Genomic DNA, 26,229 nt, shown 5'->3' with positions numbered 1-26,229 from the left:
GACAGTTGCCCCTGCAGGGTGGGCTGCCCTGAGGAGCTGGGTTCCTGCCTGGCTCCGCCCTCCTTATGCAGCTCTCTGCTATAGGCCTTCCCGCCCCCTCTTGCTGGGGGTTTTTCTCCTGTGCAGCCACTGACTTCCCTTCTGCACAGGGCACCTCCTCTGAGTTTGAAGTTGTCCCCGCCGATGAGCAGAGTTCTCCGCCTGAGAGCAGCGCCTGCCCTAGAAACACGGTGGTGAGTGGAGAGCGTGGCCCCGGGCACACCCCCCACCCTCCTTCCTCTCCAACTCAGTCACCTGCTCCTGTGTGAGAGGCACAGTCAGTGCCCCTGGGGAACCTGGGGTCACGTGGAGACCCTGAGGGGCTGGACCAGGGGTGTGCTTCTCGCTCACGTATGTAAATCCTGGGCTGGTGACTTCCCCAAGTCAGGGCACGTCGGCATCCGCAGCTTGTGAAAGCCTGGGCACTTGACCAGCTCTGCTGGCCTCTACCAATGAGCTGGACACCTCCACGCACTGTGACTCAGCTCCTAGCCTGGGAAGTAGAAGGGCCCAAAAGGCCCAGAGCCACCTAAAGCAGAAGGGTTAACTCCAGGGCAGGCTCTTGGTTCCTCTCAGGCTTCCCCCTCCTGTGCGGCACACACATGTGCACATGCACACACATGTATACACATGTACAAGTACATTCATTCTCTCCCTCTCTCTCTCTCTCTCTCTCTCTCTCTCTCTCTCTCTCTCTCTCTCTCTCACACACACACACACACACACACACACACACACACACACACACACACACACGGAGTCTTCCAGCTCTGGAGATCCACTTTCTCATTCTATATCTTACAATGCATGCTGCCTTTATCCCAGTCGTGTCTTCCTTCTGTTTCTCCTTAAAATGACCAGAGATTTTCAATAATCACTGTGGAAGGTCTGGACGATTCTTCCCAGATCTTAAATTCCTATGTTCCTGTCTCCCTTCCCAGTTTGAGCATTGTTGTTGTTATGTGAGCAGCAACGTTTGCTCATTTATGATTCTCATCTACTTGAGAGGCAGTAGGGCAGGCGTCTAACCCATCACTGACACTGTTGTCCTTCTCCTGTTCATTTCATGAAAGGTTTGAGAGGTCTCAGACCTTCCTCTTTGCTCACTGACTGCCTCTTGTGTCTGAGATTCCGGGGGCGAGGTCCGCAACCTTGACTGTGTAGCTTGTACTTGAATTCCCCTGGTGAGGAGAGGCTTGTCTTGTGCAGGGCAGTCCTGGATGTCTCCTGGGACCTGCCCTGGCCCCCTGGGATGCTGGCTCGGGAGGTCAGGTTTCTTGTAGGAGAAGGCTCCTGTGTTTGGCTCTGTGACTTTGTGTTTCTTCTTCACCCTCCTGAGTGAGGGTGCTGAGACCAGACGAGACCACCTCCCTGCCCTCTGCAGCCTGAAATCAGAGGGTTTGAAATGCGCCTGGGACATTACACTGATTGGGTCGCACTGTCATCTCAGACCCTTGGTGGAGGGAGACAGTGGGGACTGAAGGCAGAACTGGGAAAACACCATTGTCTCTTGTGAGAAGGAGGCATTGACAGTATGAAAAAGCATTCACTAAAGGCTAGGTTGCTACAGAATTCGGGGGAGCCACAGGGCAGCCCAACAGAGCACTGGATCATGAGTCAGGCAGGCCAGTTCCAGCCCTCACTCAGCAGTGACTCACCAGATAGCTGTGGGCGAGTTCCTCCGCCCTGCACCTTGGTTTCCTAGTCTGAGCCCTGAAGTCCCAGAAGTGCTTATGTCTCTTGGGTCCCATGGATGCTTCAGGGATGTCCTATGGAGGGGCTAAGCCATAGGCAGTAAGCAGAATGGGAAGCAGGCCTTAATAGGGGCAAGGGAGGGACCCTGTGGAGAGGAAACCCAGAGGGACATGGCAGCTCAGGCAGGGAGGGTGGGGAACCCAGCTGGCTGCTGCTGTCCAGGAGAACCCTGCTGTGGGCCTTCACACCTGGCTGGGGCACTGCACTTGAGCTCATGAGCAGTAAGGGACCACTGTGGGCCCTTGGGTGTGGTGGTGGCTTAACTAAGGCAGTGCCTTTGGTAGGAGTATTCTAGATTAATTGGGGGTTGGAACGGAGATGCCAATAAGCTCCATTCCTACCCAGTTTACTAACTGGGATTCTCAGCCTGTTTTGAGTCTTGGGTGCTCCAAGAAACTGGTAAAAGCTTGGATCTGTAAGACCTGAGGTGTGGCTGCCCAGTTGAGGTTCCCTGGGCTTCAGAAATGGATAGATCTGCTGGAGTCCCTTTCCTGGGCTTGCTACTCTCATGTGCATCTCTCCTCATGAGACTGCCAGGTGCAAAGGAGGCCAGGGAGGATGCACACCTCTAGTGGATGAGGATGCTGAGGTCCTGTAGCTAGTCATGCACCCCAGGCATGCCACAGGGCCAGCGTGTGGGAGGAAGGTGGCCCTGCTGCTGTGAAGCCAGCCAGCAGCCTAGGCATCCTGGGTCCTGCCCCATGAGTCAGCCTCAAACAGGGAACCTGTGTAACTAGAGAAGTCCCCTGAGCTGAGCTGAAGCCACAGGGAAACTGAGTCATGAAGAATGGGGAAGCAGAAGACAAATGGGGTGGCACACCTCCTCATCCCTGGGTGACAAGTGGTCTCTGTCCCCATCGCCCACCCCTCTCTCCCTCCAGGAGCTGGGCCCCCTGCCCCATGAGGACAGCAACCTGATGCTGCACCTGCAGCGGCTGGAAACCACCCTGAGCGTGTGCGCTGAGGAGCCCGACCACAACCAGCTCTTCACCCACCTGGGCCGCATGGCCCTCGAGTTCAACCGGCTGGCCTCCAAGGTGCACAAGAACGAGCAGCGCACCTCCATCCTGCAGGTGGGTCAGGCCCTGCGGCTTTGCCAGAGCCACTTCCTCCCTGTGCCCCAGCTTTTCTCAGGGCCCAGGGCCACCATGGGGACTTCCAAGGGCTGTGTGGCAGACAGACTCTGGGGTTCTAATCAGAGCGGTCAGGAGGGTAAGGAAGTTGTGGGAAGGGATGGAGGAAGAGGAAGGAAATGGGGAAATACAGGGTAGGCAATGCAAATCATGTGGTTGGGGATGCCCTTGAGGCTGAGGTTGGGAACAGGGGTGTGGCCCTGCCTTTAATCTTCAGGTGCAAGGTTGGGGAGAGGGGACAAACAGCCAGTCCTGGAGTGTTCCTGGCTCTGCCCTGGGGAGGAGCATCACCATCTCCATGTCACAGCTGGGGAACCGACTTTCCGAGGTGACTGCTCTTGGCCCAGGGTCACCCTGCTGGTCTGTGGTGGCACTGCATCTGGAACCTCAGTGTGGTGGAATCCAAAGCCATGCCCTTCAGCATCATCCCCAGCTGCCTTCCTGATTGAATCCATTCAGCAGCTTTACCGTGGTATGGAAATGGTCAGGGTGTCCATGTTAGATCAGGCCAGGCCTGGCAGTTATGTGCTTGTCAGTTGCAATAGGGATTGACCTTACGTCTCTTCTCCCATTTGAGCCTCACTGTTCCTCATGGTACTGCTCTGCTAAGTGGAGAAGCTAGGTCCCTGAAGAAGCTATCTCAATTTAGAGCATAGTAAGTTCTGGAAGAGTGGTCACCATTAGGGCTTTATGATGTTGGGTATCCATAGTGGACAGAAGGTTTTGGTCTTAAAGGCTTTGGAGGGTGCAAAGGGTTCACTTAGGATTGGTGACCATTCCAAAGGTGGTGTAACTGAGGCCCTGGCAGGACCTCCTTGGGGTCCAAGCACCTGCTGCTGTAGTGTGCCAACCACGTGGCTTGAAGTCTGTCCCTTCCTAAAGTACCTGACCCTGGGTCAGCCGGTCCTCACTGCAGTCACAGCTTGCGTTCAGTGTCCCCTCTTGACATCCCCCTAATCTGCCCTGCAGACCCTTTGTGAGCAGCTTAGGAAGGAGAACGAGGCCCTGAAGGCCAAGCTGGACAAGGGCCTGGAGCAGCGGGACCAGGCTGCTGAGAAGCTACGGTGAGTCTAGGCCCCTGGGAGAAGAGCAAGGACCTTAGAGATCAGGGCTTGGGCCTCTGATCCCTGCGCAGTGTGTATTTACGGAGTGCCCTGAGGGACAGAGGAAGGTCAGTTCAGGCCGCACCCTTCCTGGAGAACTTGCCTCCTTGGCTTGTCAGCAGTTGTCCTGCCAGCTGGGAGACAGTGCACAGACCCTGCTGATCACTGCTGGTTGCTGCCCTGTGCTACTCTATTCCCTGACCTCTTTCCTGGACCCTCAGCTTAGGGCCACGGATGGCATTCCAAGTTGGCACTCCTGCCCTGCCTCCTTGTGAGACACTGAGTTGGTGATTTTGAAGTGAGGTCTGGGGTACTGCGATACCACATCTCCCTGAGAGGCTTGGAGAAGCACTGGCCCTCAAAGGGCCCCCTGCACTTATGCAGGCCACATCCCTCTGTCCAGCGGAACCCTGCTATTGGGGGCTAGAGACTTCTTAGGGAGTCCTGGCTTGGCAGCAGGCTGGCTGTGAGAGGCCCTCTCTGGTTCTCTTGGCCTTAGGCAAGGTCTTACCTTATGTCCCTGGACTCAGCTGGACCTGCTAGGACAGTGGGTCTGGAGTCTGCAGGCTCTGTATTTTAAGGCCAGCATTGTGACTTGTTTACCTGTCTGCTTCAATACAGGGAGGAAAATATGGAACTCAGGAAGCTGTTGATGAGCAGTGGACACAGAGAGGGCACCTTGGGACAGCCAGGCTCCCCAAAGGTGGAAGGTGCTGGCAAGAAGGTGGTGGCTGGGCTGCAGCAGGTAAGTGGTCACGCAGCCACACTTCAGACTCTAATGGTGGGCTCGTCCCCCGGCCCAGGCTCTTCCACTGGCAGGAGGTGCTGGCGGTTAGCTGGCCCCATGGCTACACCCTTGGGGCTCCCCCTCCTCAGCCTTTATTCTGCATCCTGTTCCCTGGAACAGCCACAGCTGCTGCCCTCACACGGCTCCGTGACCTTTGCTCAGAGCAGGTGGTGCTGCGGCCTTTGTGTGGGAGCATTTTCTCCACGCCTCCTTGTTTTCCCATGTCAGTGTAAGAGGTCAGCTCTCGGCCCAGAATGGGAGTGTGAGTGAGGCTGAGCAAGCTCCTCGGGATTTGACTAAGCACTAGTGATCACACTTGGGGAGCTCTGAGATGGAGAGCAGAGGATGCTGGTCAGGATGGACAAGGTCTGCAGTGCCCAGGCCAGCCTCTTCCCTGGCCTGCACAGCCAGCCCTGCCTCACCTGCAGGTCCCAAGGCAGTGCTGCCTTCATTCCCCAGGGCCAGTCTTTGCCACTGCCATCTCTGCTGACCTGAGTGCCAATTCTGAGCCAACAGGTTTTTCTTCCCTTAAATGTGGTTTAACAGCTGCACAGTGGGGCTCAGTGACTCTCACAACCCAACAACTGTGTAACATCGTAACTCCCCACATAGCTCAGTCCTTCCATGGTTTGCCCAGGGCTTGCTGTCTGCTGCTGTAAGGTGGCAGCTGGGACTGCTCCATTTCACAGCGATGGCATAGGTTTGGGAGCCACTCAACATGATGTCATCAAGATCCTCGCATCGCTTGTTGTCAAGCAGATGGGCCCGTAAGTGGCAAGCGTCTGCTCATCCCTTGTCCACTAAACCTTGGCCCACAGAGGCCTTCCCATCCTCCATTCACCTCTCAATCAGATCCTGCCTTGTCTGCCTTCTCGTAGAGGTCACGTACGGCTTCCCTGACCACTTGGAGTGTGGGGCTCCATGCACCAGGCCTCTTTGCTTTTCCAAAGTCTCTTTCCTGTCCACTCACTTTGCTGGGCTGCCCCAGAGGCTCAGCCAGTGCAAATGACTTCCCAGGCAGCCTGGTGTTGCCAGCCCCGCCAGAGCCAGCATGTATTCCAGAGAAATCTCTGACTAGTACCGCAGCCTGGAACAGGCACCCTGACCCTCTGGACCTCAGTCTCCTCTTCTATAAATGGGGACAGTAGCACCACTAGGGTCACTTCTGATTGTAAAATCACTTGAGACTTACACAGGAATTGTAGGAGCGTTCCCACAACCCCATCCTGTAATGCTGATACTTTTTTTTCAACACTTATTTTTATTTGAAAGGCAGATTTTACAGAGAAGGAAAGATAGAGAAATATTTCCTCCATTGGCTCACTCTTCAGATGGCCACAATGACCAGAGCTGAGCTGATCAGGAGCCAGGAGCTTCCTCCATTCTCCCACGTGGGTGCAAGGGGCCAAGGATTTAAGCCATCCTCCACTGCTTTCCCAGGACATAAGCAGAAAGCTGGATTGGCAGTGAAACAGCAGGGACATAGACTGGTTCCCAAATGGGAAGCTAGCACCATGGGATTGAGGGTTAGCTTGCTGTGCCACTATGCTAGCTGCTAATGTTGACATCTTTGTGCAGTTTTATGGTCAAAGGTAGGAATTCACAATGGCACCATACAACTAACTAAGCTTTCAGAAACTTCTTTCACTAATCACCAGGTTTGTATACATGCCCTCTCTCTGTGCTGGGATCTCCTGCTGCCATAAATAGTTGGAAGGACCCAGGGATGGTACCATGCTCGCAAAGCAGGCTTAGCACAGCAAATGGGGACCCTCAGCTGTTGGGTTTTCCTAAATGGCGGATGGACCGACTCCCTAGCTGTTTCTTCCGTCTCCACACTGAACCCTCTGTGAAGGCTCAGCACGCAGCACCAGGAGCTAACAGGCCTCTTCTCCTTCTCCCAAAGCAACTTGACTTTCATGGCTGTGAGATAGCAGGCTTCCCTGGGCCTTGTTCCCAGGTACCATGGTGTACCTCCAAGCTGTGGCCTGTAGGTGGCACTAGCGCTCCACAGAATCTGTCTGAGACAGTGGTAACAGCTGGCGGGGGGGGGGGGGGGGGTCCCCACCAGCACTGTCCTGCCAGCGTCAGATTTCACCAGCATTTTGCTCATGCGCCTTTCCTGAACCAGCAGTGGATCCAGGGCTCTCCACTGCATGAAGCTGTCTGCATTTCTGGCTCCCATCAATCTGGCAGTTCCTGACGGGTCCTCCACTTCTGGGACCTTGGCTCTCTCCAGTTATTCTGGACAGCTGACTCCTTGAGTGTTCCCCAGTGGGGGCTCATCCGATGTCTTCTCCTGGTTTAACCACAGCAGTGCCATCCCATGTGTGCCTGAGTGCACAGAGGGTCAGCATGCCCCATGTCCATGTGTCTCAGGGCTGCTAACCTTGGCCGTGAAGGTGGCATCTGTCGAGTCTCTCCGCAGTGAAGTGATTTACACTCACTTTGTGACAGATGAGCATTTACTGTTGAGGAGAGACAGACCATGCAAATAAGCCGTCACTTACCATCGGTGAATCCCACCTGCAGCTGTCATTACTGTAGTGTTCTCATGGGGATTTTTTTTTTCTCATGGGGATTTTAATAGTCTCTCCTTCTTTGTGTACTTAGCAATTGGGATTCTTTAAGCAACAGCTGTCCCTTCCTCCTCGGTTATTGATTTATTAATTTTTTTTAAGTCAGTGTATGCATACATATTCTTACTTATTTGTGTCTTTCTAAAAATGGATTTTAAATAACTTGTTCTAAAACAGTAGAAAATATCTTAGTCTTACTCTGGTGGCCAGGGGACTGCAGTGTGGCTGCTGTGTGTGTAGCAGGGGTAAGGTGGAGACTAGGCAGGAAGGTGGCTGTCCCAAGGGGTGCCAAGGGGAGGGGCGGCGTCCAGCAGCCACGATGAGTCTCGGTGGGGAGCCACCTCTTAATGGATGGCCAGAAGGGGGAGCAGTCATTACCAGCGTGGTGCCTGGCAGCTGAGAGGAGTAATGATATCTGGGGGGGTGCTGAGCTGAGCAAAGAGTGAGCGAGAGAACGTGTGCTGGTGCTTTAGGAATGCCTCTGTGTTTCTCCCCAGACTGGCGTGGCAGCCGGTAAGCTCCCAGACACGGGGGCCTTGTCCTCAGCCGAGAAGAAGGTGAAGATGCTGGAGCAGCAGCGCACAGAGGTGAGAGGCAGGGGTGTGGCAGTTCCTCTCTGCTACACCTGTGGGTCCTTGTCACCCTGGGGAGTTGCCATGGCAACCACTGAACCATCTTCCTGAGGAAGATCTGCTGCTTTTCTCTGAGATCCGGAAGTGGCATGTGGGGCAGGACCCAGACTCGTTGGGGCTGGCAGGTGGAGTATAGGCAGGCTCCCATGTAAATAAACCCTGGGTGGTGGGACGTGGTGGTGTTGTTAGGCAGGTTTTGGCACTGGGGAGGGGCTATGAGGAAGGAGAGGATCCCACACCCTCTTAAAACATATTGATTTATTTATTTGAAAGGCAGAGTTACAGAGAGAGAGGGAGAGACCGAGAATACAGACATTTTCCATTCACTGATTCACTCCCCAGATGATTGCAACAGCCAGGGCTGGGCCAGGCTGAAGCCAGTGGCCAAGAAGATCATCTGGGTCTCATGTGGTTGTAGGGCCCAAGCCCTTGGACCATTGTCCACTGCTTTTCCAGGCACATTAGCAGAACTCCCCACAGCCCAGTTCCTCCTTTGTGGGTGGTGGTTCTGCCTGCCCCCCTCACTATCACCCACCCCGATCCCACCTTTCTGCCCACAGTGGTCCTTCAGCACTCTTTTTGTGTTGTTTCAAATGTTTCTTGGTTTCAAAAATAATGCAGTGAGCATGATAAAAAGTTACAAATCTTCCCTCCTAGAGATACCCACAGTTGATCACAGTTCGTTGCATGTTCTTCAGCATTTTAGGGCAGAAAAATAAAATAGTGTCATAATTCTGCTCTATATTTTCCCTTCGTTCTTCTTTTAAAATGAACTGTCTTTGAGAATATTTATTCATGCCAATAGCACATACCATCATCCTTCAATTTTTAGTACTTTTTGTCATGCACCAGGGTACTTCAGAAGTTCCTGCAACAGTGGAATTAAAAGATAAGTTCATTTCATTCTAAAATAGTTATGAAAACGGATGTTGTGGCACAGTAGCACAAGCCTGCAGCACATAACCAAGTGCCAGATCAAGTTCTGGTTGCTCTGCTTCCAGTCTAGCTTCCTGCTAGTGTTTTCTGAGAGGCAAGCAGATGAGGTCCAACTGCTTGGGCCTGTGCTGTCCACGTGGCTGACCCAAATGGACTTCCGGGCTCGTGCCTTTGGCCCAGTCCAGCCCTGGCTGTTGCAGACATCTGGGGAATAGAGTGGTAAATGGTACTTTCTCTCTCTCTCTCCCCCCTCCCCATCCCCTCTCTCTCCACCTTTGTAGCTCTACCTCCCAATTAGATGAAAATAAATAAACATTTTTTAAAAAGAAAAACTACATTTTTTCATGATATGCATTTTCTGTGAGCTTTTCCAAGACCCCTTGTGTAATTTTTTCTTGTGTTGCATGACCCTCTCCCATTGTTTTATTGATTTAATGATGTGATGTTTTTCTTCCCCAAGAAATTATTACAGCAAGGGTATGGCCAATAATTAGTGTAATCTGAGAACTAAGGAAATGGAGTAGCTGCCTTGTTTACTCAATGGGTACCCATTAGCCGCTTATACTGTAATTTCCCTAACCTACTGGCTTACCTGCTTAGGGCAGCCTCTGGAGGTTTTTGTAATATAAACATTGCTGAGATGATCTGCTTCCTGTGTATTTGCTCACTTGTCTAAGTGTCCCTGTCAGTTACATCTTTCAGAGTAGAAATAGGGGGTTGAAAACAGTGAAAGCATGAAATTGGAAGACAGGGTCCCAAGCTGTCCTCAGAGGCGTGTGCTCCGTAATTGCATAGTTTTGTGTCTTACAGTTAAGCTCATTTCCTTGCCTAGCAAACAGTGTAGCGTTGGACACTGGTGAATGTCTTGGAAGAGCTTGGAGTTAGTGAGAAGTGAGACACTGAGGCAGCAGCTGCAGCCTCGCCTGGACATGTGCCACATGCACCAGGGGAAACTGGTGTGCAAGGGCAGTGAGCTGGCACTGCTTGTTTTTCTCCACTTCTCTCTCTCTCTAACCCCAAGCCTCTCCCTGCAGCTGCTGGAAGTCAACAAGCAGTGGGACCAGCACTTCCGGTCCATGAAGCAGCAGTACGAGCAGAAGGTAACCCCGGGGGGCTCCTGGCTCAGGGTACCCGACTCTTCATCTCTTTGCTTCCTTCTTGGTAGAGCTTGGAGAATGCCCGGGCTGAGCTCTGACCTGGCCGCACATGAGCCGTGGGGCCCTGCATGTTTGCTGGGAGCATCCTGCATCCCTGCCCTCACATCCCCCTCCTGACCTCCCCGCCCAGATCACTGAGCTGCGGCAGAAGCTGGCAGACCTGCAGAAGCAGGTGACGGACCTGGAGGCCGAGCGGGAGCAGAAGCAGCGCGACTTTGACCGCAAGCTCCTCCTGGCCAAGTCCAAGATTGAAATGGAGGAGGTGAGTATGACCCTGGTGCACCACAGTTTTAACACTCCCTTCCCCGTAGCCCAGAGTTCAATGTTGTGAACAAGCCAGGGGTGGGAGGTGGGAAATCAAGAGTTCCAGCTGTGGCTTTTCAAATACTCTTCACACAGAACTTAGTTAAAACCTCAGAGCCCAATACAGGGAAGCCACAAGCCACGAACATTCAGGAGCCTCAGGCAGGCCTGCTGCATGGCACTTGATGGGGTGGAGTTCCGCTAAGTATGCGGAATGGTGATTATGACTTGTGACATTGAAAAGCTCTACTCATCCTTTCCTTCTTTCCTTCCTTCCTTCATTGTCATCAGAGCTAACAGCTAGTTAGCAGAGGCAGACAAGTCAAAGTAGGGCAAGTGTGACCAGGAAGTTGCAGGGACTAGATTTAGTGGCAGTTGCTGTCCCTGTTCCCTTCCCACACGTGTACACACACACACACACACACACACACACGTTGCTGTGACCTGTAACCAGACACCTGGGCTCTTTGGTCCCTTCCCCATCGCCAAGCCAGAGGAGAGCAGAATGGGCCTCTGGTGTCTGGCTGTTCTGCCTGTGGCTGTCAAGAGGTGCCCTGGTGGTGGGTGTGGGAGCTGCGCCTCTGCCTTGAAGCCCTCTCTGGTTTCCTCTTAGTTGAAATAATTCACAATTCTTGCAGAGGAATATTTTCTGCCGCATGCTGCTTTTGTTTCTTTGTTCTCTGGCCCTTAGGGTCAGCAACTCTAAAAGCTGAAAAGTCCTTTGGACCTCACCATAGTTTGTCACCTTCACAGGTCACAGGAGACCCCGTGAGACTCCAGCGGAAACCATGATTTTCCTTTCTAGAAATTGCATAGAGTTGGGGGTTCCCAGCCCTCCTGGGGCTCTTCTGTCACTCACTTGAAGAATTCTGTACCATGGCAAATCATTAAGCTCAGATAGGAAAGAGCCGTGGCAGTGCCCAGGGCCCCAGCTGGCTGTAGGAGGAGCTAGCGTCAGCCTCCAGATGTTATGTCTCCATGAGGACACCTCTTCCTGGAGGATGGGACATTCTGGGCATGGCTGTGATGGCCACAGGGACCGAGATGCTGGCTGGGAGAGAGGGGGGAGGCCCGCCTAGAGTGAGGGCTGAACCAGCAGGGCAGGGAGTCCCCAACCTCCCAAAGAGGCTTGCTGTTTACCAGTCCTGTGCTCCCTGCAGACCGACAAGGAACAGCTGACGGCAGAGGCCAAGGAGCTGCGCCAGAAGGTCAAGCACCTGCAGGAGCAGCTGAACCCGCTCACCAGGCAACGCGAGTACCAGGAGAAGGAGATCCAACGTCTCAACAAGGTGGGTACTGTGACTGGTCCTGCAATGCTGCCTTGAATGGGCAAGGCTTCCCTGAGCCCAGCACCCAGTGGCCACCCCATCGCTGTTGCCTGCACCCCTTCAGCTGGGGAGAGGTGACTGCTTGAGCCCTGAATTGGTGTCACTGTTGCACCCTCTCTACAGCCAGAGCATGCCACCCTGGGAAGAGCCTGGGCTCACATCCTCTGCACCAACCCCTCATGCCCCTGCACCTGCTGCCTCCTCTGGCAGTGTTGCCTCCCCTTGACCTCCATGGCTACCTGTGCTTGTCACTTGGGTTGAGATTTAACCTCTCATTCCCAGCTAAGTGTCCCCACTTCTCATTCATGTTGCTCCTTTGTGTGCTCCTAGAGTGCCACCACTCCATTCATATGCCTTCTCGGGGGCCCTGGGCCCTTGGCCCTAAATTCTGTGCCTTCCATCTGAGTAGTGAACATTGGGAGGTGTGCCAATCCCAGTACCTGGTCCCAGCACATGTTCAGGAAATGTGGAGGGGAATAGCTGAAGCCCAGGGTCCTGCCCTTGCAAAGAGGGATGTGGGCAGGGAGTCCCAAGGCTGAGTAACTCGGAAACCCTCTGCTCTGAGCCCAGGCGAGTGGCCGTGGGGTGAGCCAGGCCTGGGAACCTGATTCCATCCTGGCCTGGCCACTCTTCCCTCTCTGGGCCTCAATTTCGCCATCTGTACTCTGGCTGGAATCATTCTGGCCCTCACCACCTCCCACCCCAAGGGTTAAAGAAACGAGCAAGTGGAGGCAGCTTGCAAAGGAAGCATGCAAGGCCTGGGAAATTTGTGTCTCAGCTTTTCCCTATTTCCCTCAACATCCTCACCCCTGGCCCCAGTGGGCTGTGGCACAAGTTCAGCATTGACTGGGCCCCAGGCCTGCTAGGGCAAAGCTTTCTGCTTGGTACTTGTGTTGGCTGGACCCCTTGGGACCCAGAGAAAACAATGATCTGCGGTGAGCTGGAGGAGTTGGGTCTGGATCTGAGCAGAATTTGTCCTTGTTAGTGATAATGAGAATGACCCTGTAGGGGTTATGGGGACAGACAGGCCATCTGGAGGAGTGAGGCAAGGCAGATGGCCTGCTTTGCTTATGGGTCCCTTTGGGGTACAGCGAGCAGAGTCCCTGCTGTTGGGGGGCATTAAAGTCCAGATGGTGGTGAGGGTGGCCAGTCCAGGAGGTGTCCATAGGTCTGAGGTAACATGTCAGCAGGGTTCCGGGGGGAGACAGTTAATGACAACCTCCTGAGACTTGCGAGCACCCTGTTTGCACAGAAGGAGGAAAGCAAACTTGAGAGAGTAAGGGTGCCTTCCTCTTGGTCTTTTCCAAGTGCTGTTGGTTGGCATTTTATGTCATTGCAGTGTCAGAAGGTAAAAGATTACAGAAGTGGAAGCTACACTGCTGTCTCATCTAACTGCAGAAGGGCTGGCGGAGTGGGGAGAGGCTGGGGGGATCCAGTGGAGGGATCCAGTGGAGGTTGAAGAATCCCAGGGCAGGGGTTATCAAGGACACAGGAGTGGCCCCTAAAGGACGTCTACTCTCCTGGGTTTGGGTGCCAAGAGCCAAGCCACACCTGCTCAGAGAAGGGAGCATGCCTCCTGCACAGGAGCATCCCCACCTGGCCTGCTGGTTAAGAGCATGCGCTGCTGTGTGACTTTAGACAAATCAAGCCAGGTGTCTGAGCCTGACTTTTGACAGCTGTATGATGCAGGTGACGGTCAGCCTTTCCCTCACAGTACTGGGCACTGATGTAAGTAGGATAGCATTTATGAAATATTCCTGATCGTGGCAGTGATTGTGATCTGGAAGGGGGATCCCTGAGGAAAGACTCCTGCAGAGTCCTCACCCTGCTGATGGTCCTATTTGCTCTCTCGCTAATCCCAGGCCCTGGAGGAAGCCCTGAGCATACAGGCCTCCCCGTCCTCTCCAGCAACAGCGTTCGGAAGCCCGGAAGCAGCAGCAGGCCATCTAAGGAAGCAGGAGCTGGTCACACAGAATGAGCTGCTGAAACAGCAGGTAAGGCGCCCAGGAGGAAGTCATGGAGGATGAGTGGTCAGCTGGGAACCTGTCAAGGGAAGTCCTCTTCCTGCTGGCTGTTTGACCGGGCTGCTGGCTGGCTAAAGGCTTCTCCTTCCCAGCAGTGTATTCCCAGCTGAAGTTGTTCCTCAGCCACTTTTGTGACATAGCTACCCAGGTGCCCACCTGTGCTGCAGTCTACCTTGGGCCACCCTGCTCTCTCCCTTCTCTCTGCCTCCAGGGGGGACTAGGTCCAAGATCCCCTGCAGAAACCGAAATCCCAAGTGCTCAAGGACCTGCTGTCCAAGGACTTCATTTTGGCATAGAAGCTATGCACAGGAGGGGCTTCTACTTGGGCTGCCCTGTCCCCTCACTCCACCTATCGGCCCCTCCAGGTCAAGATTTTTGAGGAGGACTTCCAAAGGGAGCGCAGCGACCGAGAGCGCATGAATGAGGAGAAGGAGGAGCTCAAGAAGCAGGTGGAGAAGCTGCAGGCCCAGGTCACCATGTCTAATGCTCAGGTGAGGGCAGCTGGGCCAGGGAGGGGTACTAGCCCAACCTCATGGGGACAGGTTGGCTGGGTTAGAGGATCCCCGATGAGCCTGGGAGCCTGGATATCCAGATACTTACCGGTTCTCCTTCCAGCCCTGGTGCCCAACATTTCTCTGTGACCTGGAAAAATCCATGCCTGCCTCTGGCTCCCTGTGCAAGTTTAACTCTCAGATGTCTCCCACTGACTTTGCACATCACTTTTGATGTCTTAGAGGCACAAAGTAGCAAACTGCCCCAAGCCATTCCGAGAATGGAAGTGAAAGACTTGATTGTGGAAGCATAGAGTAGCCCAGGCTCACCAGACCCTCTGCCTTGGCTGCAGACTATCCATGATGTGGGGCGTTCACCTGCCACTCACTGCTCCAGGTGCAAAAGCACACACTGGTAACCTGGCATAAGTCCATCCACCCTCTGAGCAGGGTGAACCTAGATTCAGGCCTGGCCAGGAGGCACTGTGCATCAATCTTCTCTCCCCACCATCCCTCCTCCATCTGCAGCTAAAAGCACTCAAAGATGAGGAGAAGGCGAAAGAAGTCGTCAGACAGCAGAAGAGGAAAGCAAAGGTGAGAGCTTGAGGGAGGAGGCAGCATTGGCTTCGCCTTGCCTTCTTCAAGGAACTGCAGTCTGATGGGAGAGACAGTGTGTGCTCGGGTGCTGACGCTCCTGCCAGCTCACTGAGGGACACAGGTAAAGGCTCTGAGCCGTCATCACGCTGCCTTGGTGCTCAGGACGTGCTCGCTATGTTCATTGTGGAGATTCTCAGCCCCTACAGTCACTTTCCATGTGTGTTCCCACCTTGCCATGCCTCTACCATGCTTGTGTGCCTCCCTTCCAGGCTGTGTGCCAGCTGTCAGAGAGCTAAGTTGCTAGGTGGAGGGCGTTACGTGGATGTCCCTGGGGGGTGGCCTGAGGTAAACGAGAGCCTTTCTTGCAGGCCTCGGGAGAGCGCTATCACATGGAACCCCACCCGGAGCACCTGTGCGGGGCCTACCCCTACGCCTACCCTCCAATGCCAGCCAGGGTACCACACCATGGCTTCGATGACTGGTCCCAGATCCGCTACCCTCCACCTGCCATGGCCATGGAACAGCCGCCCCCGCTCCCAAACTCACGTCTCTTCCACTTGGTGAGTCTGTGTTCTCCTTCCCTCCAAGACACACGCACATATTGCACCCACTTTGTAGGGAGGAACGTCAAATGAGCAGGGCAGAAATGTGGCTTTGGAGATGCCTGAGTGGCACAGGCAGGTGTCTGGGGCCTGGTTCTTTCCTGGTATCCTGAGGGTGAAGACTACGCAGCCCCAAGCAGTCAGGGTCACCAGGGGGGAGGGGTTAGGATGGAGAAGGCCGAATCAGAATGCAGGGCAGGAAGGAGGCGTTCCTGTGAACCCCAGCCAGGGCTAGCCAAGTTTGGCCTTGACTTCTTACACCACTCACATGTAACCTGGCTCCAGAGCTTCACCTAGTCCTCTCCTTTTGGCTCCTCTCTCTCTTCTTCTTCTTTTTTTTTTTTTCCTTGCCTTAAGATTTATTTTATTTTAATTAGAAAGGCAGATATACAGAGAGGAGGAGGAGGAGAGACAGATCTTCTACCCACTGGTTCACTCCCCAAGTGGCCCCAACAGCTGAAGCTGAGCCAATCTGAAGCCAGGAGCCTGGAGCTTCTTCCGGGTCTCCCATGTGGAAGCAGGGTCCCAAGGCTTTGGCCTGTCCTCTACTGCTTTCCTAGGCCACAAGCAGGGAACTGAATGGGAAGTAGAGCAGCTGGATACGAACCAGCAGCTGTTATGGGATCCCAGGGCTGATGCAAGGTGAGGATTTAGCCACTAGGCTACTGTACCAGGCCCAGCTTTTCTCTCTTTCTGTTCTCATTCGCTTATTTTATTTGCCCTTCTTATTATTCTTTCTCTAAAGAGTTGCTGTCACCTTCTCCAGTCCTGCCACAGCCTCTCCTCGGTCTCCCCCCGGGCAGTGGCCAGCCTCTGCTCCTTTGACCATTTTCCATAGATGCCTTAAACCCTAGACTGGAATGTGGCACCTGGAGATTGGCTCTGAAGTTGCAGAAGCCTGGATTCAGGTTTAAGCCTGTCCACTTTTCAACAAGTCAGCTAACCCCCCTGAGCCACATCTCTCTTCCCATACCTGGGTCAGTTGCTCCATGTTGAATTTGGCCCTGGCACGGTGGTTCTGCCGTGCCTTTCCAGCATGGCTATTGATTGTTAAGTACCAGTTTTGTCACCACAGCCAGAATACACCTGGTTTCCAGCCTGTGGAGCCTTGCGGAACCACGGTTCCCAAGTAATGGATCCGCCTGCAGCCAGGCCGGCAGAACAAGGTGAGCATGGTCCGTGGGCCCCAAAAGAGGGGACTCATGTATTAGAAGGGCCCCCCAAGTGGGGCAGGATGTTGTCACTTGGATCTTGATGGAGGAGGGGCCCAGCTTTCTGCCACAGTGTGATGGGAAGGGGAGTGACAGGAACTGTAGGCCAAGGGACTAAAACCATTCATTCATTTACCCTAGTAAAACACACCAGGCATCGTACCAGCTGCTTGGGATGCCAAAAGAGCAGAAGGGCAGGTCCCTGGAGAGGAGAGCAGGGACACTTGACCCAGACCAGGTGCTTAGGAAAGCTGCCCCCCGAGATGATGACATGAGACCCTCAGAATGGGTGGCATTCACCAGGTGGGGGAGGAGGGGAGTGACAGATGCAAGGTAGGAGGGAGGGTAGGGACCAATATGAGGAGCCAAGGGAAGGCCAATCGGGCAGGAGCTGAGAGCGAGGTGGGGAAAGAGACAGGGACACGGCAAAGTTAGAAGGTATGTAGATCCAGACAGTACAGGGCCCTCAGATCAGAGTAGGAGAGGAGAGCTGGCTGTGTCCTAGGCTGCTGAACATGGATGGAGCTCTTCGGCATTTTTAAAGCAGAGTGGCATGGCCAGTCTTGTGTTTTGAGAAGCCCCTTCTGGCCCTGAAAAGTGGAAGACACTGCAGCTATGTCTGCCACTCAAAAGGAGGCTCCAGGCCCAGGGACCAGCCTTACTCCCTGCAGAGCACTTGGGGGTGCAGAGCCTGCTGCCCCTCCTGTAGAACTTCTGGGACCAGAATCATAGGAGTCCCAGGAAGGCTACATTCATCTTGGCCTGCAGAAGTCTTCCTGGGGGTCTCAGGTGTGCAGAAATGGAGCTAACCCTGTCAGGCCATTGGAGCAGGGCTGCAGCACACACACTTCAGAGGGGGTGAGGCGTGGAGGATCTGGTGGCTGCTGCCTCATTTCCCAACAGTCCCTACAGAGCCTCGTGGTCCTGTGGTGCCCTGGAGGCTGCTTGGGTGAGTGGCAGCAGTAGCCTGGTAGGTAGGGCTGACATGCTGCCTAGAACTGCTCCATTCCTGGGCTCAGGGCTCACCTCCCAGCTCTGCCTCTTCCAGATCTGGGACTTTGAGCAAATCACTTTAAAATCTGCTGCATCCAGATTCTACCTACACAGTGGGTAAAAGCTGCCTGCTCACAAGGTTGGGTGAGGGCCATGGCACAGAAATGCCAGCCATGCCAGCCATACTGCCCCCCACCCCCAGACCTGGCTCTCAGCAGCACTCCAGACCTCCACGTAGGTACTCGGGAAGTTTATAGAAATATGGAATTAGAAGACAAGTTTATTTTGGTATTTAAAAAATGAAATCTTACATAATTGTTATGATAGGCATTTTACACAAAAGTTTTAAAGATATTTTTATATCCACAGATTTCAGATATTTTTTTGCACCAGAATAAACTTACCATTTAACTTCATTCCTCATGAAATTCTTTGAAGTATTCTCAGAGCGATTATAATTGCTATTACTATATCAGTTTCCATATAAGACTTTTGAATTTATTGTTCCATGTCACCTTTAAATCTTCAAAATTTCTGTTTATTTAGGGTCCACAAAAAATGACCGCGAGGGGCCTCAGTGAGAGCAGGCTGTGTCATCTGGCTCCATCACCACCTTCCAGCGCCAGCTGACCCCAGGTTATGGGAAAACTTCACACCATGTGTTCTGTGTGGCAAGAGCCTCAGCTGGGTGGAAGGCCAAGATGGGAGGCATTGGGTGCTCCCAGTCCACCCGAAACTCTTCCTAAGACCAAGGATGCTCCACCCACAAGGCTCCTATGGGTACCGCCAGGAGAAACTCAGCACCCTGCCCCAGTGGAGAGAAGTGATGCCCAACTAACTGCTATCCCTGGCTGAAGCCAGCAGGGGACGTCAGTCCTAAGAAGGGGATGTGGCCAGGATTCCCTTCCTTGCTAAGTCTTCCCAGGAGTGGTGCCCAACTCATGTGCGTGTTTCACTTTTGCTTCAAGTGCCATAGCAGGACTTGTCCCACATCCATGCCTGCCGCTCTGTGCAGAGCTGTGGGAGAGTAGGTTTGTCGCCAGAGCAGATGCGCACATCACGGTGTTGCCCTGCCACTGGGCCCGCTGCACTGCAGTAGCCTTGCCAGAGCCATTGCTGCCAGTCAAAGGCCAGGCCCTTGGCCCCATAGCTAGAGGCCTATGGTGGCAGAAGTCAGGAGTGGCAGCTGTCCTTCCCTGGGCAGCTGTTTGCACAAACCTTGGACATAAATCCAGGTTGGATGGAGATTAGCATTCTGTGATGGGTGTTCTTTTCTGTCCTGTCTGGCAATCCTCTCAGCCAGTAGGAGTGCTATGTCCCTTGTCCCCATTCCAGTCACCTTCCCCCATTTTCTGATAACCCCTAAGAGCATGGCATCCAAGAGCCCAAGCTCAGAGTCACAGGTCCTCAGCTTCAAATCCTGGCTCTCACTCATCAGGAGAACACGAGCAAGACCTGGCCCTTCTGCAAGCCTCGGTTTCCTCATCTGTCAAGTAGAACACCTCATGTCATTCGAGTACTATGAGAGCACAAGAGGCAATGTGAGCTGGTTTTAGAAACCCCAGCTGCTGAGTGAGCCTAGGTGGAAGCCAAAATCAGGATCCCAAAGCTCACCTTCATTCCTTTTCTCCCCATTCCACACCTGTCTCCCGCCCCTGCCCGCAGTGGGGGTGACCACTTGGGGGGATGCACCACAGGAGGCTCAGCTGCTGCAGAAAGGCCTTTACTGAGAGACGGAGCATGAGTCTGATGCCAGAGGCCAGGGTGGAGGGAAAGGGCACATCCTCTGAGGAGCAGGGAGTGGTGTCTCTGCCGGGGGCTCAGCCTGAATGCACTAAGGGCTGGCCCCTCACACAGGCTCAGGGGAGGTCCGCCCACATGGGCTTTGGACCCCTCCCTCATGGAGACACCATCCCTGACATGGGGTGTGTGGCCTGCCCTCTCACATCTGCCTTGGCTGTTCTCGGGTAGCACTATGGGATGGGGGTGGGAAGCTGAATGGGGTCGGGGGCACCTTCAGGAAGGAGGAGGTGGGCTGGGTCGCGTGGTAGACTCTGATTTGCTGGATGGTATTTGGAGGCACTGGGAGGTGAAGGCCTCAGGGTCGAGGTTCAGGTTACAGTAAAGAGAATTGGACACATAAATGGTTTTCCTTCAAGGACAGAAGAGCTGGAGAGAAGGAGATATCTCCATCTCTCCACACAGCACCCAGCTGGTAGTTTCCAGGCTGGATGTCCCTCCAGGGAGACACACATGTGCGCACACACACACACAAATGTGTCACGTGTATATATGTCAGGCTGGGGTCTTGTTAGTAGGAGATGGGGCTGTGGTGGGTATGTGGTATGATTAGAAATGTGGATTCCTTCCTGAACAGAGCCCCCAGTCTTGGCAGGATGGACGGGAGGGCAGCTGTCAGTTACTTCCCCCTGGCCCCCAAGGCTGCCTGTCGCCTCATGTAAGTCAGGATGTCCAACTTGACATTGCTGATCGTGGTCCGGTGGTGCCAGCGCATGATGGGTACACCATCTGGCCCCACCAGGAACTTCTCGAAGTTCCAGCGGATGTCATGGTTCTTCATGGGGTCCCAGAAGAGGCTGCTATGTGAGCCCAGGAGCTCCGAGGTGGGGGGACAGGAGTTCTGGGGAAGGGTAAGGACAACAGTATCAAGCTGGTCTCCCCACCCAATACAAACACACACACCTCCCCTGCAGGCTGTGGGAAGAAGGCAACCTGACACTGAGACAGAAGCACCAACTGGGAGCCAGAAGACTGCCAGGCCCAGCTGTCTGGCCCACCTGGGGCCCTCTCAGGGACCAGAGCTGCAACAATAGTGTGACACCCAGAAACTCTCGCAGAAGCCTAGGAACGGGGGGGGGGGGGTGGCTGGCATGGATATTGCTTCTGGGTGGGCTGGAGCTGGGAGCAGCCACAGCTCTGTCCAGTGGGCAGAGAGGCTCCAATGCAGGGACCGCTGACTCACCTTCAGGAAAGTGTAGACCTTCTGCTCTTTGTCACCATTCACATCCCCTTTCTCAAAGAGCTGGAAGTTGGGGACAAAACCCCCACCTGGCCGGACATACCTACAGGAAACATTCCTAGATGAGTCCCAGCAAGGTGGGCACACAGCCAAGCAGTGGAGTGAAAGGACACAGAATAGAAGGGAGGGTTTAGAATTGCAGTTGCCTAGCAGTGGGCAATGGGAGCCAGTGATGGTTGGAGGAGCATGGGCATAATGTGGGTCCTGAGGGAGCACTCACTTGAGAGCAGGTAGGATCTCCGAGTTAGTCCCTGGTTCCTGTTTTCCAAATTGGTTGCAGGGGAAGCCCAGAATGACCAGACCAAATGGTGCAAACTCCTCTTGTAGTGCATTCAGTTCTGGGACAAGGAGAGAGCAGAGATGGTGTGGTCTGGTGAGCCCTGCCTCATCCATTCACCCCTCTCTGCTTACCCAATGTACAGCTGAAATCACTGAGGCCTGGGAAGGGACAGCACTGAGAGTCAAGTCCCATCCATGGCCAAGAGACCCACTTGGGCCTGTTGGCTGTGTGCTCTTTAGAGCTCTTAAGAGTAATTTTTCTGGAGCAAGAACCGTCCCTCCCTTGGAAAAAGGCAGAGAATTTCCTTGGAGGGGTGGAAAGCTTGACAATCCTTCTACCTTCTTCCTAGAAGGTCCTGGCATAGCTCCCCACTTTTCTCAGTGCTCCCAACCTCGTGTGCTATGCTAGCACCTAGCCAGCCTCCCATACCCAATGCTTTGTTGCAAGGATTAGTTAGACATTCTGGGCATGGTACTCACTGCCAGGGGGCCAGCTAGCCATCCTGCCTCCACTTTAGAAATTGGCTTGCAATCGCCAGGCCAAACATTCAGGGTCACATCACCCTTGCTTACCCCTAGCTCCTGCTAGCCAGCCAGCGGCATCAGTCCCTGCCACCCACTATGCTCAGATTTCCCCACCCTAGGCTTCTTCCCCAAATGCTGGCAGGTGCCTTTGGCCTGGATGCTCCCTCAGGCTCTTGAGAACAGGAGAAGATGTAACCAGAATGGACCTGAAAAATGTAGCCCTTTCCCCACCAACAACCCTCCTCCAAAATCTCAGGCTCTGTTTTCTAGAAGCTCCAAGGCAGATGGGACTGATGGGAAAGGAAATGGTCTTGGAACAGAAAGCTGCAAGCACAAACCCAGTCACCCTCATCCCAGTGTTTGAAGGGGACCAAGGTGCATAGGAACAAGGCAGGGTGCTCAGGGCCTTGCTAGAGTATATCAGACTGTCTGAGTTCATGATTATTTAATCATCACACCTAAGCCATGGGGTACAGTGAGTTAAGACATGGGTCGACCCCATAATTACAGTGTACCTCAGAAACAGCCCAAGTAGAGCCGGGGAAGAAGGCGGGTGCTTACCCACATATTGGCCCGTCAGACCTCAGTAGGTGGCCACGTTGACAAAGAGGACGTATTTGCCAGCGTACTGCTTAAAGGGAATGTACTCCTCCCCATCGATGGTGAGGGCTCCATAATCGTAGATGGTGCCGCTCATGCCACCATGGCAGTCTGTCTGGAAGAAAGAAAGTGCAGCCCCACAGACTGTTAGAGCCAGAAGGGGACCTGGGTATCTGTGCTCTCAAGTTACCACAAGGTCCCCAGGAGGAGAGTGGCTGGTCCTGGACAATACTGTGCACTGTGTTTGGACTAGAGTCACACATTTCTGAGGCCTTGCAGAAGATGATGGTGGTAAACCCACTTCATAACCGCCTAGCTAGCACTTGGCATCCACAGTAGGCTGCACAACCTTGTAAATGACCAACTGTTAATCACCTCCACCTCACGTGTCAATTCCAGAACATTGACAGGCTCCAAGGCAGTGCCCTGACGCTCACTGCAGGCTTGGTCACTGGAAGACAGGGCTGAGGCAGCCTGCGTGGGTGACAAGTAGACAGTGAGGGCTGAAGCAGGCCATGGTGAAAGGCGAATTGGATGGAAAGGAGGAAGTGTCAAATGGAGAGTGTTGCCTGGAAAGGTTTAAAACAGGGGTACAGGTTGGTGAGTTGGGAAGGGAGAAGAGCCTGTTGTGAGGATAGCAAGGAATGGGGAGGGTAAAGCAACTGTGCCTGGTATACAGGATATGTCACAAAGCGGGGAAACAGTTTAAAATAGGTTTATTTGGGGTCAGGAACTTTTGAAACCATTTATAGTTTTTAATAATATGTAAGCATTGCCTGGGACTTTCGGAAGATCCCTCATATGTTGGCTATTTTGTATGAGTGATGTGACAATGACATTGTTCCTTCCCTTCTGCTGCCCCTCAGTCAATCCCAGGACGAGGAGAAATGGAAAATGCTACACTGTGGGTTGGGAGACCTGGTCCCATATCCTGGCATGTCACTTGCTCTTTGTGGTGTTGGACTGGCCCTTTTTCTTTCCTGGGCCTCAGTTTTCTTATTGAGAAAATGAGAACCCTGAACTGGGTCAGCTGTATTAACTCAGTTGGCTTGGCATGATGACCATTAGTGAGAAAGGTGGGAGTGGGTTGACTGCTGGAGTGGGGATGGCTACGAGGACCCTATTGTCCCCCCACCTCCATCCTGACCCAGACTACAGAACAATTTGCTCTGTCAAAGCTGCCATTGCATCAAGGTCACAGTTCAACAAGTGGACTGGTCATGATGGGAAAGAACTGGGAGCCACTGATGTGGAAGGTCCTTTCTGGCTGTAGAGGTTCAAAGACCAGAAGTAAAAAGAGTGTAAAGTAGCATTAGAGATTAAGAGAGGGCAGAGATGGGTGCTGGAGTTAGAGAAGCAACTTCATGTGCTCCCTTTGTATTAATTCTGGAAAACTGCCTGTTAAGGCGTGGTACTCGGGCCTCACTTGGTGAAGGAAGCCATCCAGGTTGACAGGGTGTGGCCCTAGCTGGGTGCAGAAGACAGGCAGGACTCCCTGCAGTAGGCCCTGCTTTGGCATCTATCCTTCCCCACCCTGTAAAAAAACATGTAGCTAGGGTGAGTTATTCACAGGGTCCCCCTGCCCATTCTTACTTCAGCCTTCCCAAGGCAGAGCCAGATCACCACTTCTCTGGCTTGCTGAATGCTGAGAGCATGGGGCGAACTCCATGGGGCTGACCTTCCCCAGCCCACCTCCAACCTCTATTCCACACCCCACTTTTGAAACTCAGCCTGCACCCACCTTGAGTTGATTGTGAACAGAGTAGAACAGAACAAGGGGCTTTTAGGAAAGCAGGTGGAGGAGTCTTGGAAACAGCATCATGGACTTGTAAGACCCTGGAATAAAGACCTAGAGAAACTGCGGAACGTAAGCTTAAACCTTGATTGAGCCCACACAAGCTTAAACCTTGAGCCCACAGAAGCATGCTGGAAAGTGTGTGTGTGTGTGTGTGTGTGTGTGTGTGTGTGTGTGTGTGTGTGTGTGTGTGTGCGAGAGACTGGTGGGAGGCTGGAGACAGAAATCTGTCTCTTCGGGTCTATCCACTACTGTTTCTGTCTTCTCAACCTGGACGCATCCCTTCAATGCCATCTAAAGAGAAAAGCATGTCCACTCATTGCCACTTCAACTCAGGGTCACACACCCTTGCTGGGGGGAGAGGGGCACAGGAAACAGAAGTACCGAAGAATTTTGCCTCTCCTGAGCTGGCAACCCCCAGCTTTCTCCACCTACTGGGTTTTCCTAGGCCAACACTGACTAGGGACTGGGAATAGTGAGACTGTCCAGTAGCTGGAAAGTCTTCTGAGAAGAGCCTATGGATGCGGTGCCCCGCTCCCATTTCCTGCAGATGGAGAAAGCGAGGTTAGGAAAGGAGTAGGGACTTGGCATCCTGCAGGTGCTGCTCTGCCAGTGCAAACCTCCCTCCGGACATACCTCCACCTCTCTGCAAACATCCTGGCCTCCGAGTGGGTCCTGCAGCCTGCGCTTATGTTTTCAGGGCAGGAAAAGTCCCAGAGCAATACAACACCAAGCCCACCAGTATGTTTCCCACCTGCTGGCCTCCAGGCAAAGCTGCATAGTCAACCCAGAGACCAAGTCTCCAGGCTTTTTTCAGTTCTCCGCCCTCTCCAGAGGGGAGCAGATGGGGTATAGAGGTGAGTGCAGCATCGTGACCCCTCCTCCTCGCCCCCTGCGTACCCTGTCCCACCAGGCAGTCATGGAAGAGAATAAGTGTGGGAAGGCAAGTCCTCCTCCCCTAACCATTCTGCGTACCTGTAAACCCCGACACAGGAAAGGGACCGATGGTCATGGGGTGGGGTTCGGGCAGAGTGGGTGGCAAACGGCGTCACAGGCAGCCCTCCACCTGTGAGCCCGACCAGAAGGGTTCCTTCCTCTGTCCCCGCCCCACGAGGCTCACCTTAGACTTGTCTTGTCCCCGGCTGGGAGGGATGAAGCCAGCCAGGAGCAGGGACAGAAGGCAGGATGCCCGGAGCAGCCGGGCCATGGCGGACTGGGTGTGAGTCGCAGGCTCGCCTCGACGCGGCAGATCCCTGGCTACCCTCCGTCTGAGGTGTCCGACTCTCCAAGCCACCTTTCAAGCGCACGGCGGAACCAATCCCTAACCAGACAGGGGTCCTTGGAGCCAATCGCAGGGCGGCTAGAGCTCCAGGACAAGTTGTGCCCGCCCTCAGCGCTCCCCCTGCCCGGCCCCGGGGCGACGGTGACATAAGCAAGTCCGGGAAGAGAGATGGGAGTGAAGAGCGTGGGGACGCGGTGGGAAGAGGCCCCCTCCTCTTTGGGCTCCAAAGGCCAGGAAGAGGCGGATGCTGCGGATCTAGCACAGCCAGGACAAGGGGTCTACAGAGCCAGGCTCTCTGTGCGCGAGTGTTTAGAAACACCCCCGAGGCTATCCTTGCTTTGATGTTAGGGTGGAAAATGTCAGTGACATCTGAACTTAGACACTTAAACTGATATGCAGTCAGATACTTGTATCTTTGGGCAAATATAAACCTCAAAAGACAACAGAACATGCAGAGTTTGAACATATCACTTTTCCTCCTTCTCCCAGCCTCAGTTTCCCCTTCTGTGTAATGATGGGATGAGTTCATGAGCTCTAAGGTCGTTCCTGTTCTGGCTCTGACATTCTTCTAAAATGAAGAGAAAACCTCACCTTGAGCGTCCCGGGGGTAGGAGCCAGGGTCACCACCTGACATGGGGCCAGCACACACAACAAACCTTTAAGGTTTGCTGAACTAATCAAACACGGAGTCTGTTGCTTTGTCTGGAGTGAACCAATAGGCCTGACATGAGGAACTCCACGTTGAAATGGGCTCCATCTTAGGAAAGGTACCCCCCCAACACACACACCCCAACCCAGATTCTTGCTTTACAAGAATCCTTGAGCCTCTGGCTAAGCTGTTCAAGCACGACTAGGAGAAATATGAGTTTCACCTGGTTCTGCAAAAGTTTGCAAAATTAGGATTTCTCATCCCTAAGGTAGTTCCGCATTAGCTTAGTCTCCTATCCCCACCCCTCAACCCCTTCAGGTTTGTGGATTTTGCCTTTATAAACCCTATTACTCTGAAATTTGGGACCAAGAGATCTTTGGGACATGAGC

At 53.6% G+C, this 26,229-nt stretch overlaps 2 protein-coding genes across 8 annotated transcripts in view; one reads left to right on the top strand and one right to left on the bottom strand.

Annotated features, from left to right (window-relative positions):
* Positions 1 to 18,917, top strand: part of TNIP1 (TNFAIP3 interacting protein 1) — a 47,974-nt gene extending 29,057 nt beyond the window's left edge. For 3 of the 5 annotated variants that reach the window (XM_040966812.1, XM_040966736.1, XM_040966649.1), the window contains 14 exons: positions 150 to 233; positions 2,676 to 2,867; positions 3,897 to 3,991; positions 4,652 to 4,775; positions 7,894 to 7,983; positions 9,999 to 10,064; positions 10,252 to 10,383; positions 11,585 to 11,713; positions 13,615 to 13,746; positions 14,142 to 14,267; positions 14,796 to 14,861; positions 15,233 to 15,424; positions 16,542 to 16,632; positions 18,217 to 18,917. In XM_040966812.1, coding sequence (XP_040822746.1) covers positions 150 to 233; positions 2,676 to 2,867; positions 3,897 to 3,991; positions 4,652 to 4,775; positions 7,894 to 7,983; positions 9,999 to 10,064; positions 10,252 to 10,383; positions 11,585 to 11,713; positions 13,615 to 13,746; positions 14,142 to 14,267; positions 14,796 to 14,861; positions 15,233 to 15,424; positions 16,542 to 16,632; positions 18,217 to 18,251 — 1,554 coding nt within the window. In that variant the 3' untranslated portion in view covers positions 18,252 to 18,917. The remainder of the gene's footprint in view (positions 1 to 149; positions 234 to 2,675; positions 2,868 to 3,896; positions 3,992 to 4,651; positions 4,776 to 7,893; positions 7,984 to 9,998; positions 10,065 to 10,251; positions 10,384 to 11,584; positions 11,714 to 13,614; positions 13,747 to 14,141; positions 14,268 to 14,795; positions 14,862 to 15,232; positions 15,425 to 16,541; positions 16,633 to 18,216) is intronic. The other 2 variants (XM_040966897.1, XM_040966975.1) reach the window with 2 other exon arrangements.
* A 622-nt stretch (positions 18,918 to 19,539) lies between these two features.
* GPX3 (glutathione peroxidase 3) lies at positions 19,540 to 25,116 on the bottom strand. 3 transcript variants are annotated; one of them, XM_040967148.1, is made up of 6 exons: positions 25,021 to 25,116; positions 24,649 to 24,666; positions 22,076 to 22,229; positions 20,931 to 21,048; positions 20,654 to 20,753; positions 19,540 to 20,311 (listed from the first exon to the last, which is right to left on the bottom strand). In XM_040967148.1, exons 1-6 carry the CDS (start codon positions 25,114 to 25,116, stop codon positions 20,090 to 20,092), a joined length of 708 nt encoding a protein of 235 aa, XP_040823082.1. In that variant the 3' UTR covers positions 19,540 to 20,089. The 3 variants fall into 3 exon arrangements, with proteins under 3 accessions (XP_040823082.1, XP_040823021.1, XP_040823156.1); XM_040967087.1 differs by lacking the exon at positions 24,649 to 24,666 and having other exon boundaries at positions 20,931 to 21,080; positions 22,030 to 22,229; positions 25,030 to 25,116; XM_040967222.1 differs by lacking the exon at positions 24,649 to 24,666 and having other exon boundaries at positions 25,030 to 25,116.
* Between the last annotated feature and the right edge of the window lie 1,113 nt (positions 25,117 to 26,229).

This window comes from Ochotona curzoniae, unplaced genomic scaffold (assembly GCF_017591425.1).
Source record: "Ochotona curzoniae isolate NIBS_2020 unplaced genomic scaffold, NIBS_Ocur_1.0 contig_1, whole genome shotgun sequence".
In the NCBI taxonomy this organism is placed as follows: domain Eukaryota; kingdom Metazoa; phylum Chordata; class Mammalia; order Lagomorpha; family Ochotonidae; genus Ochotona; species Ochotona curzoniae.
Note: the sequence above shows the minus strand (reverse complement) of the source record. Positions and strands in the feature narration are given on the sequence as shown.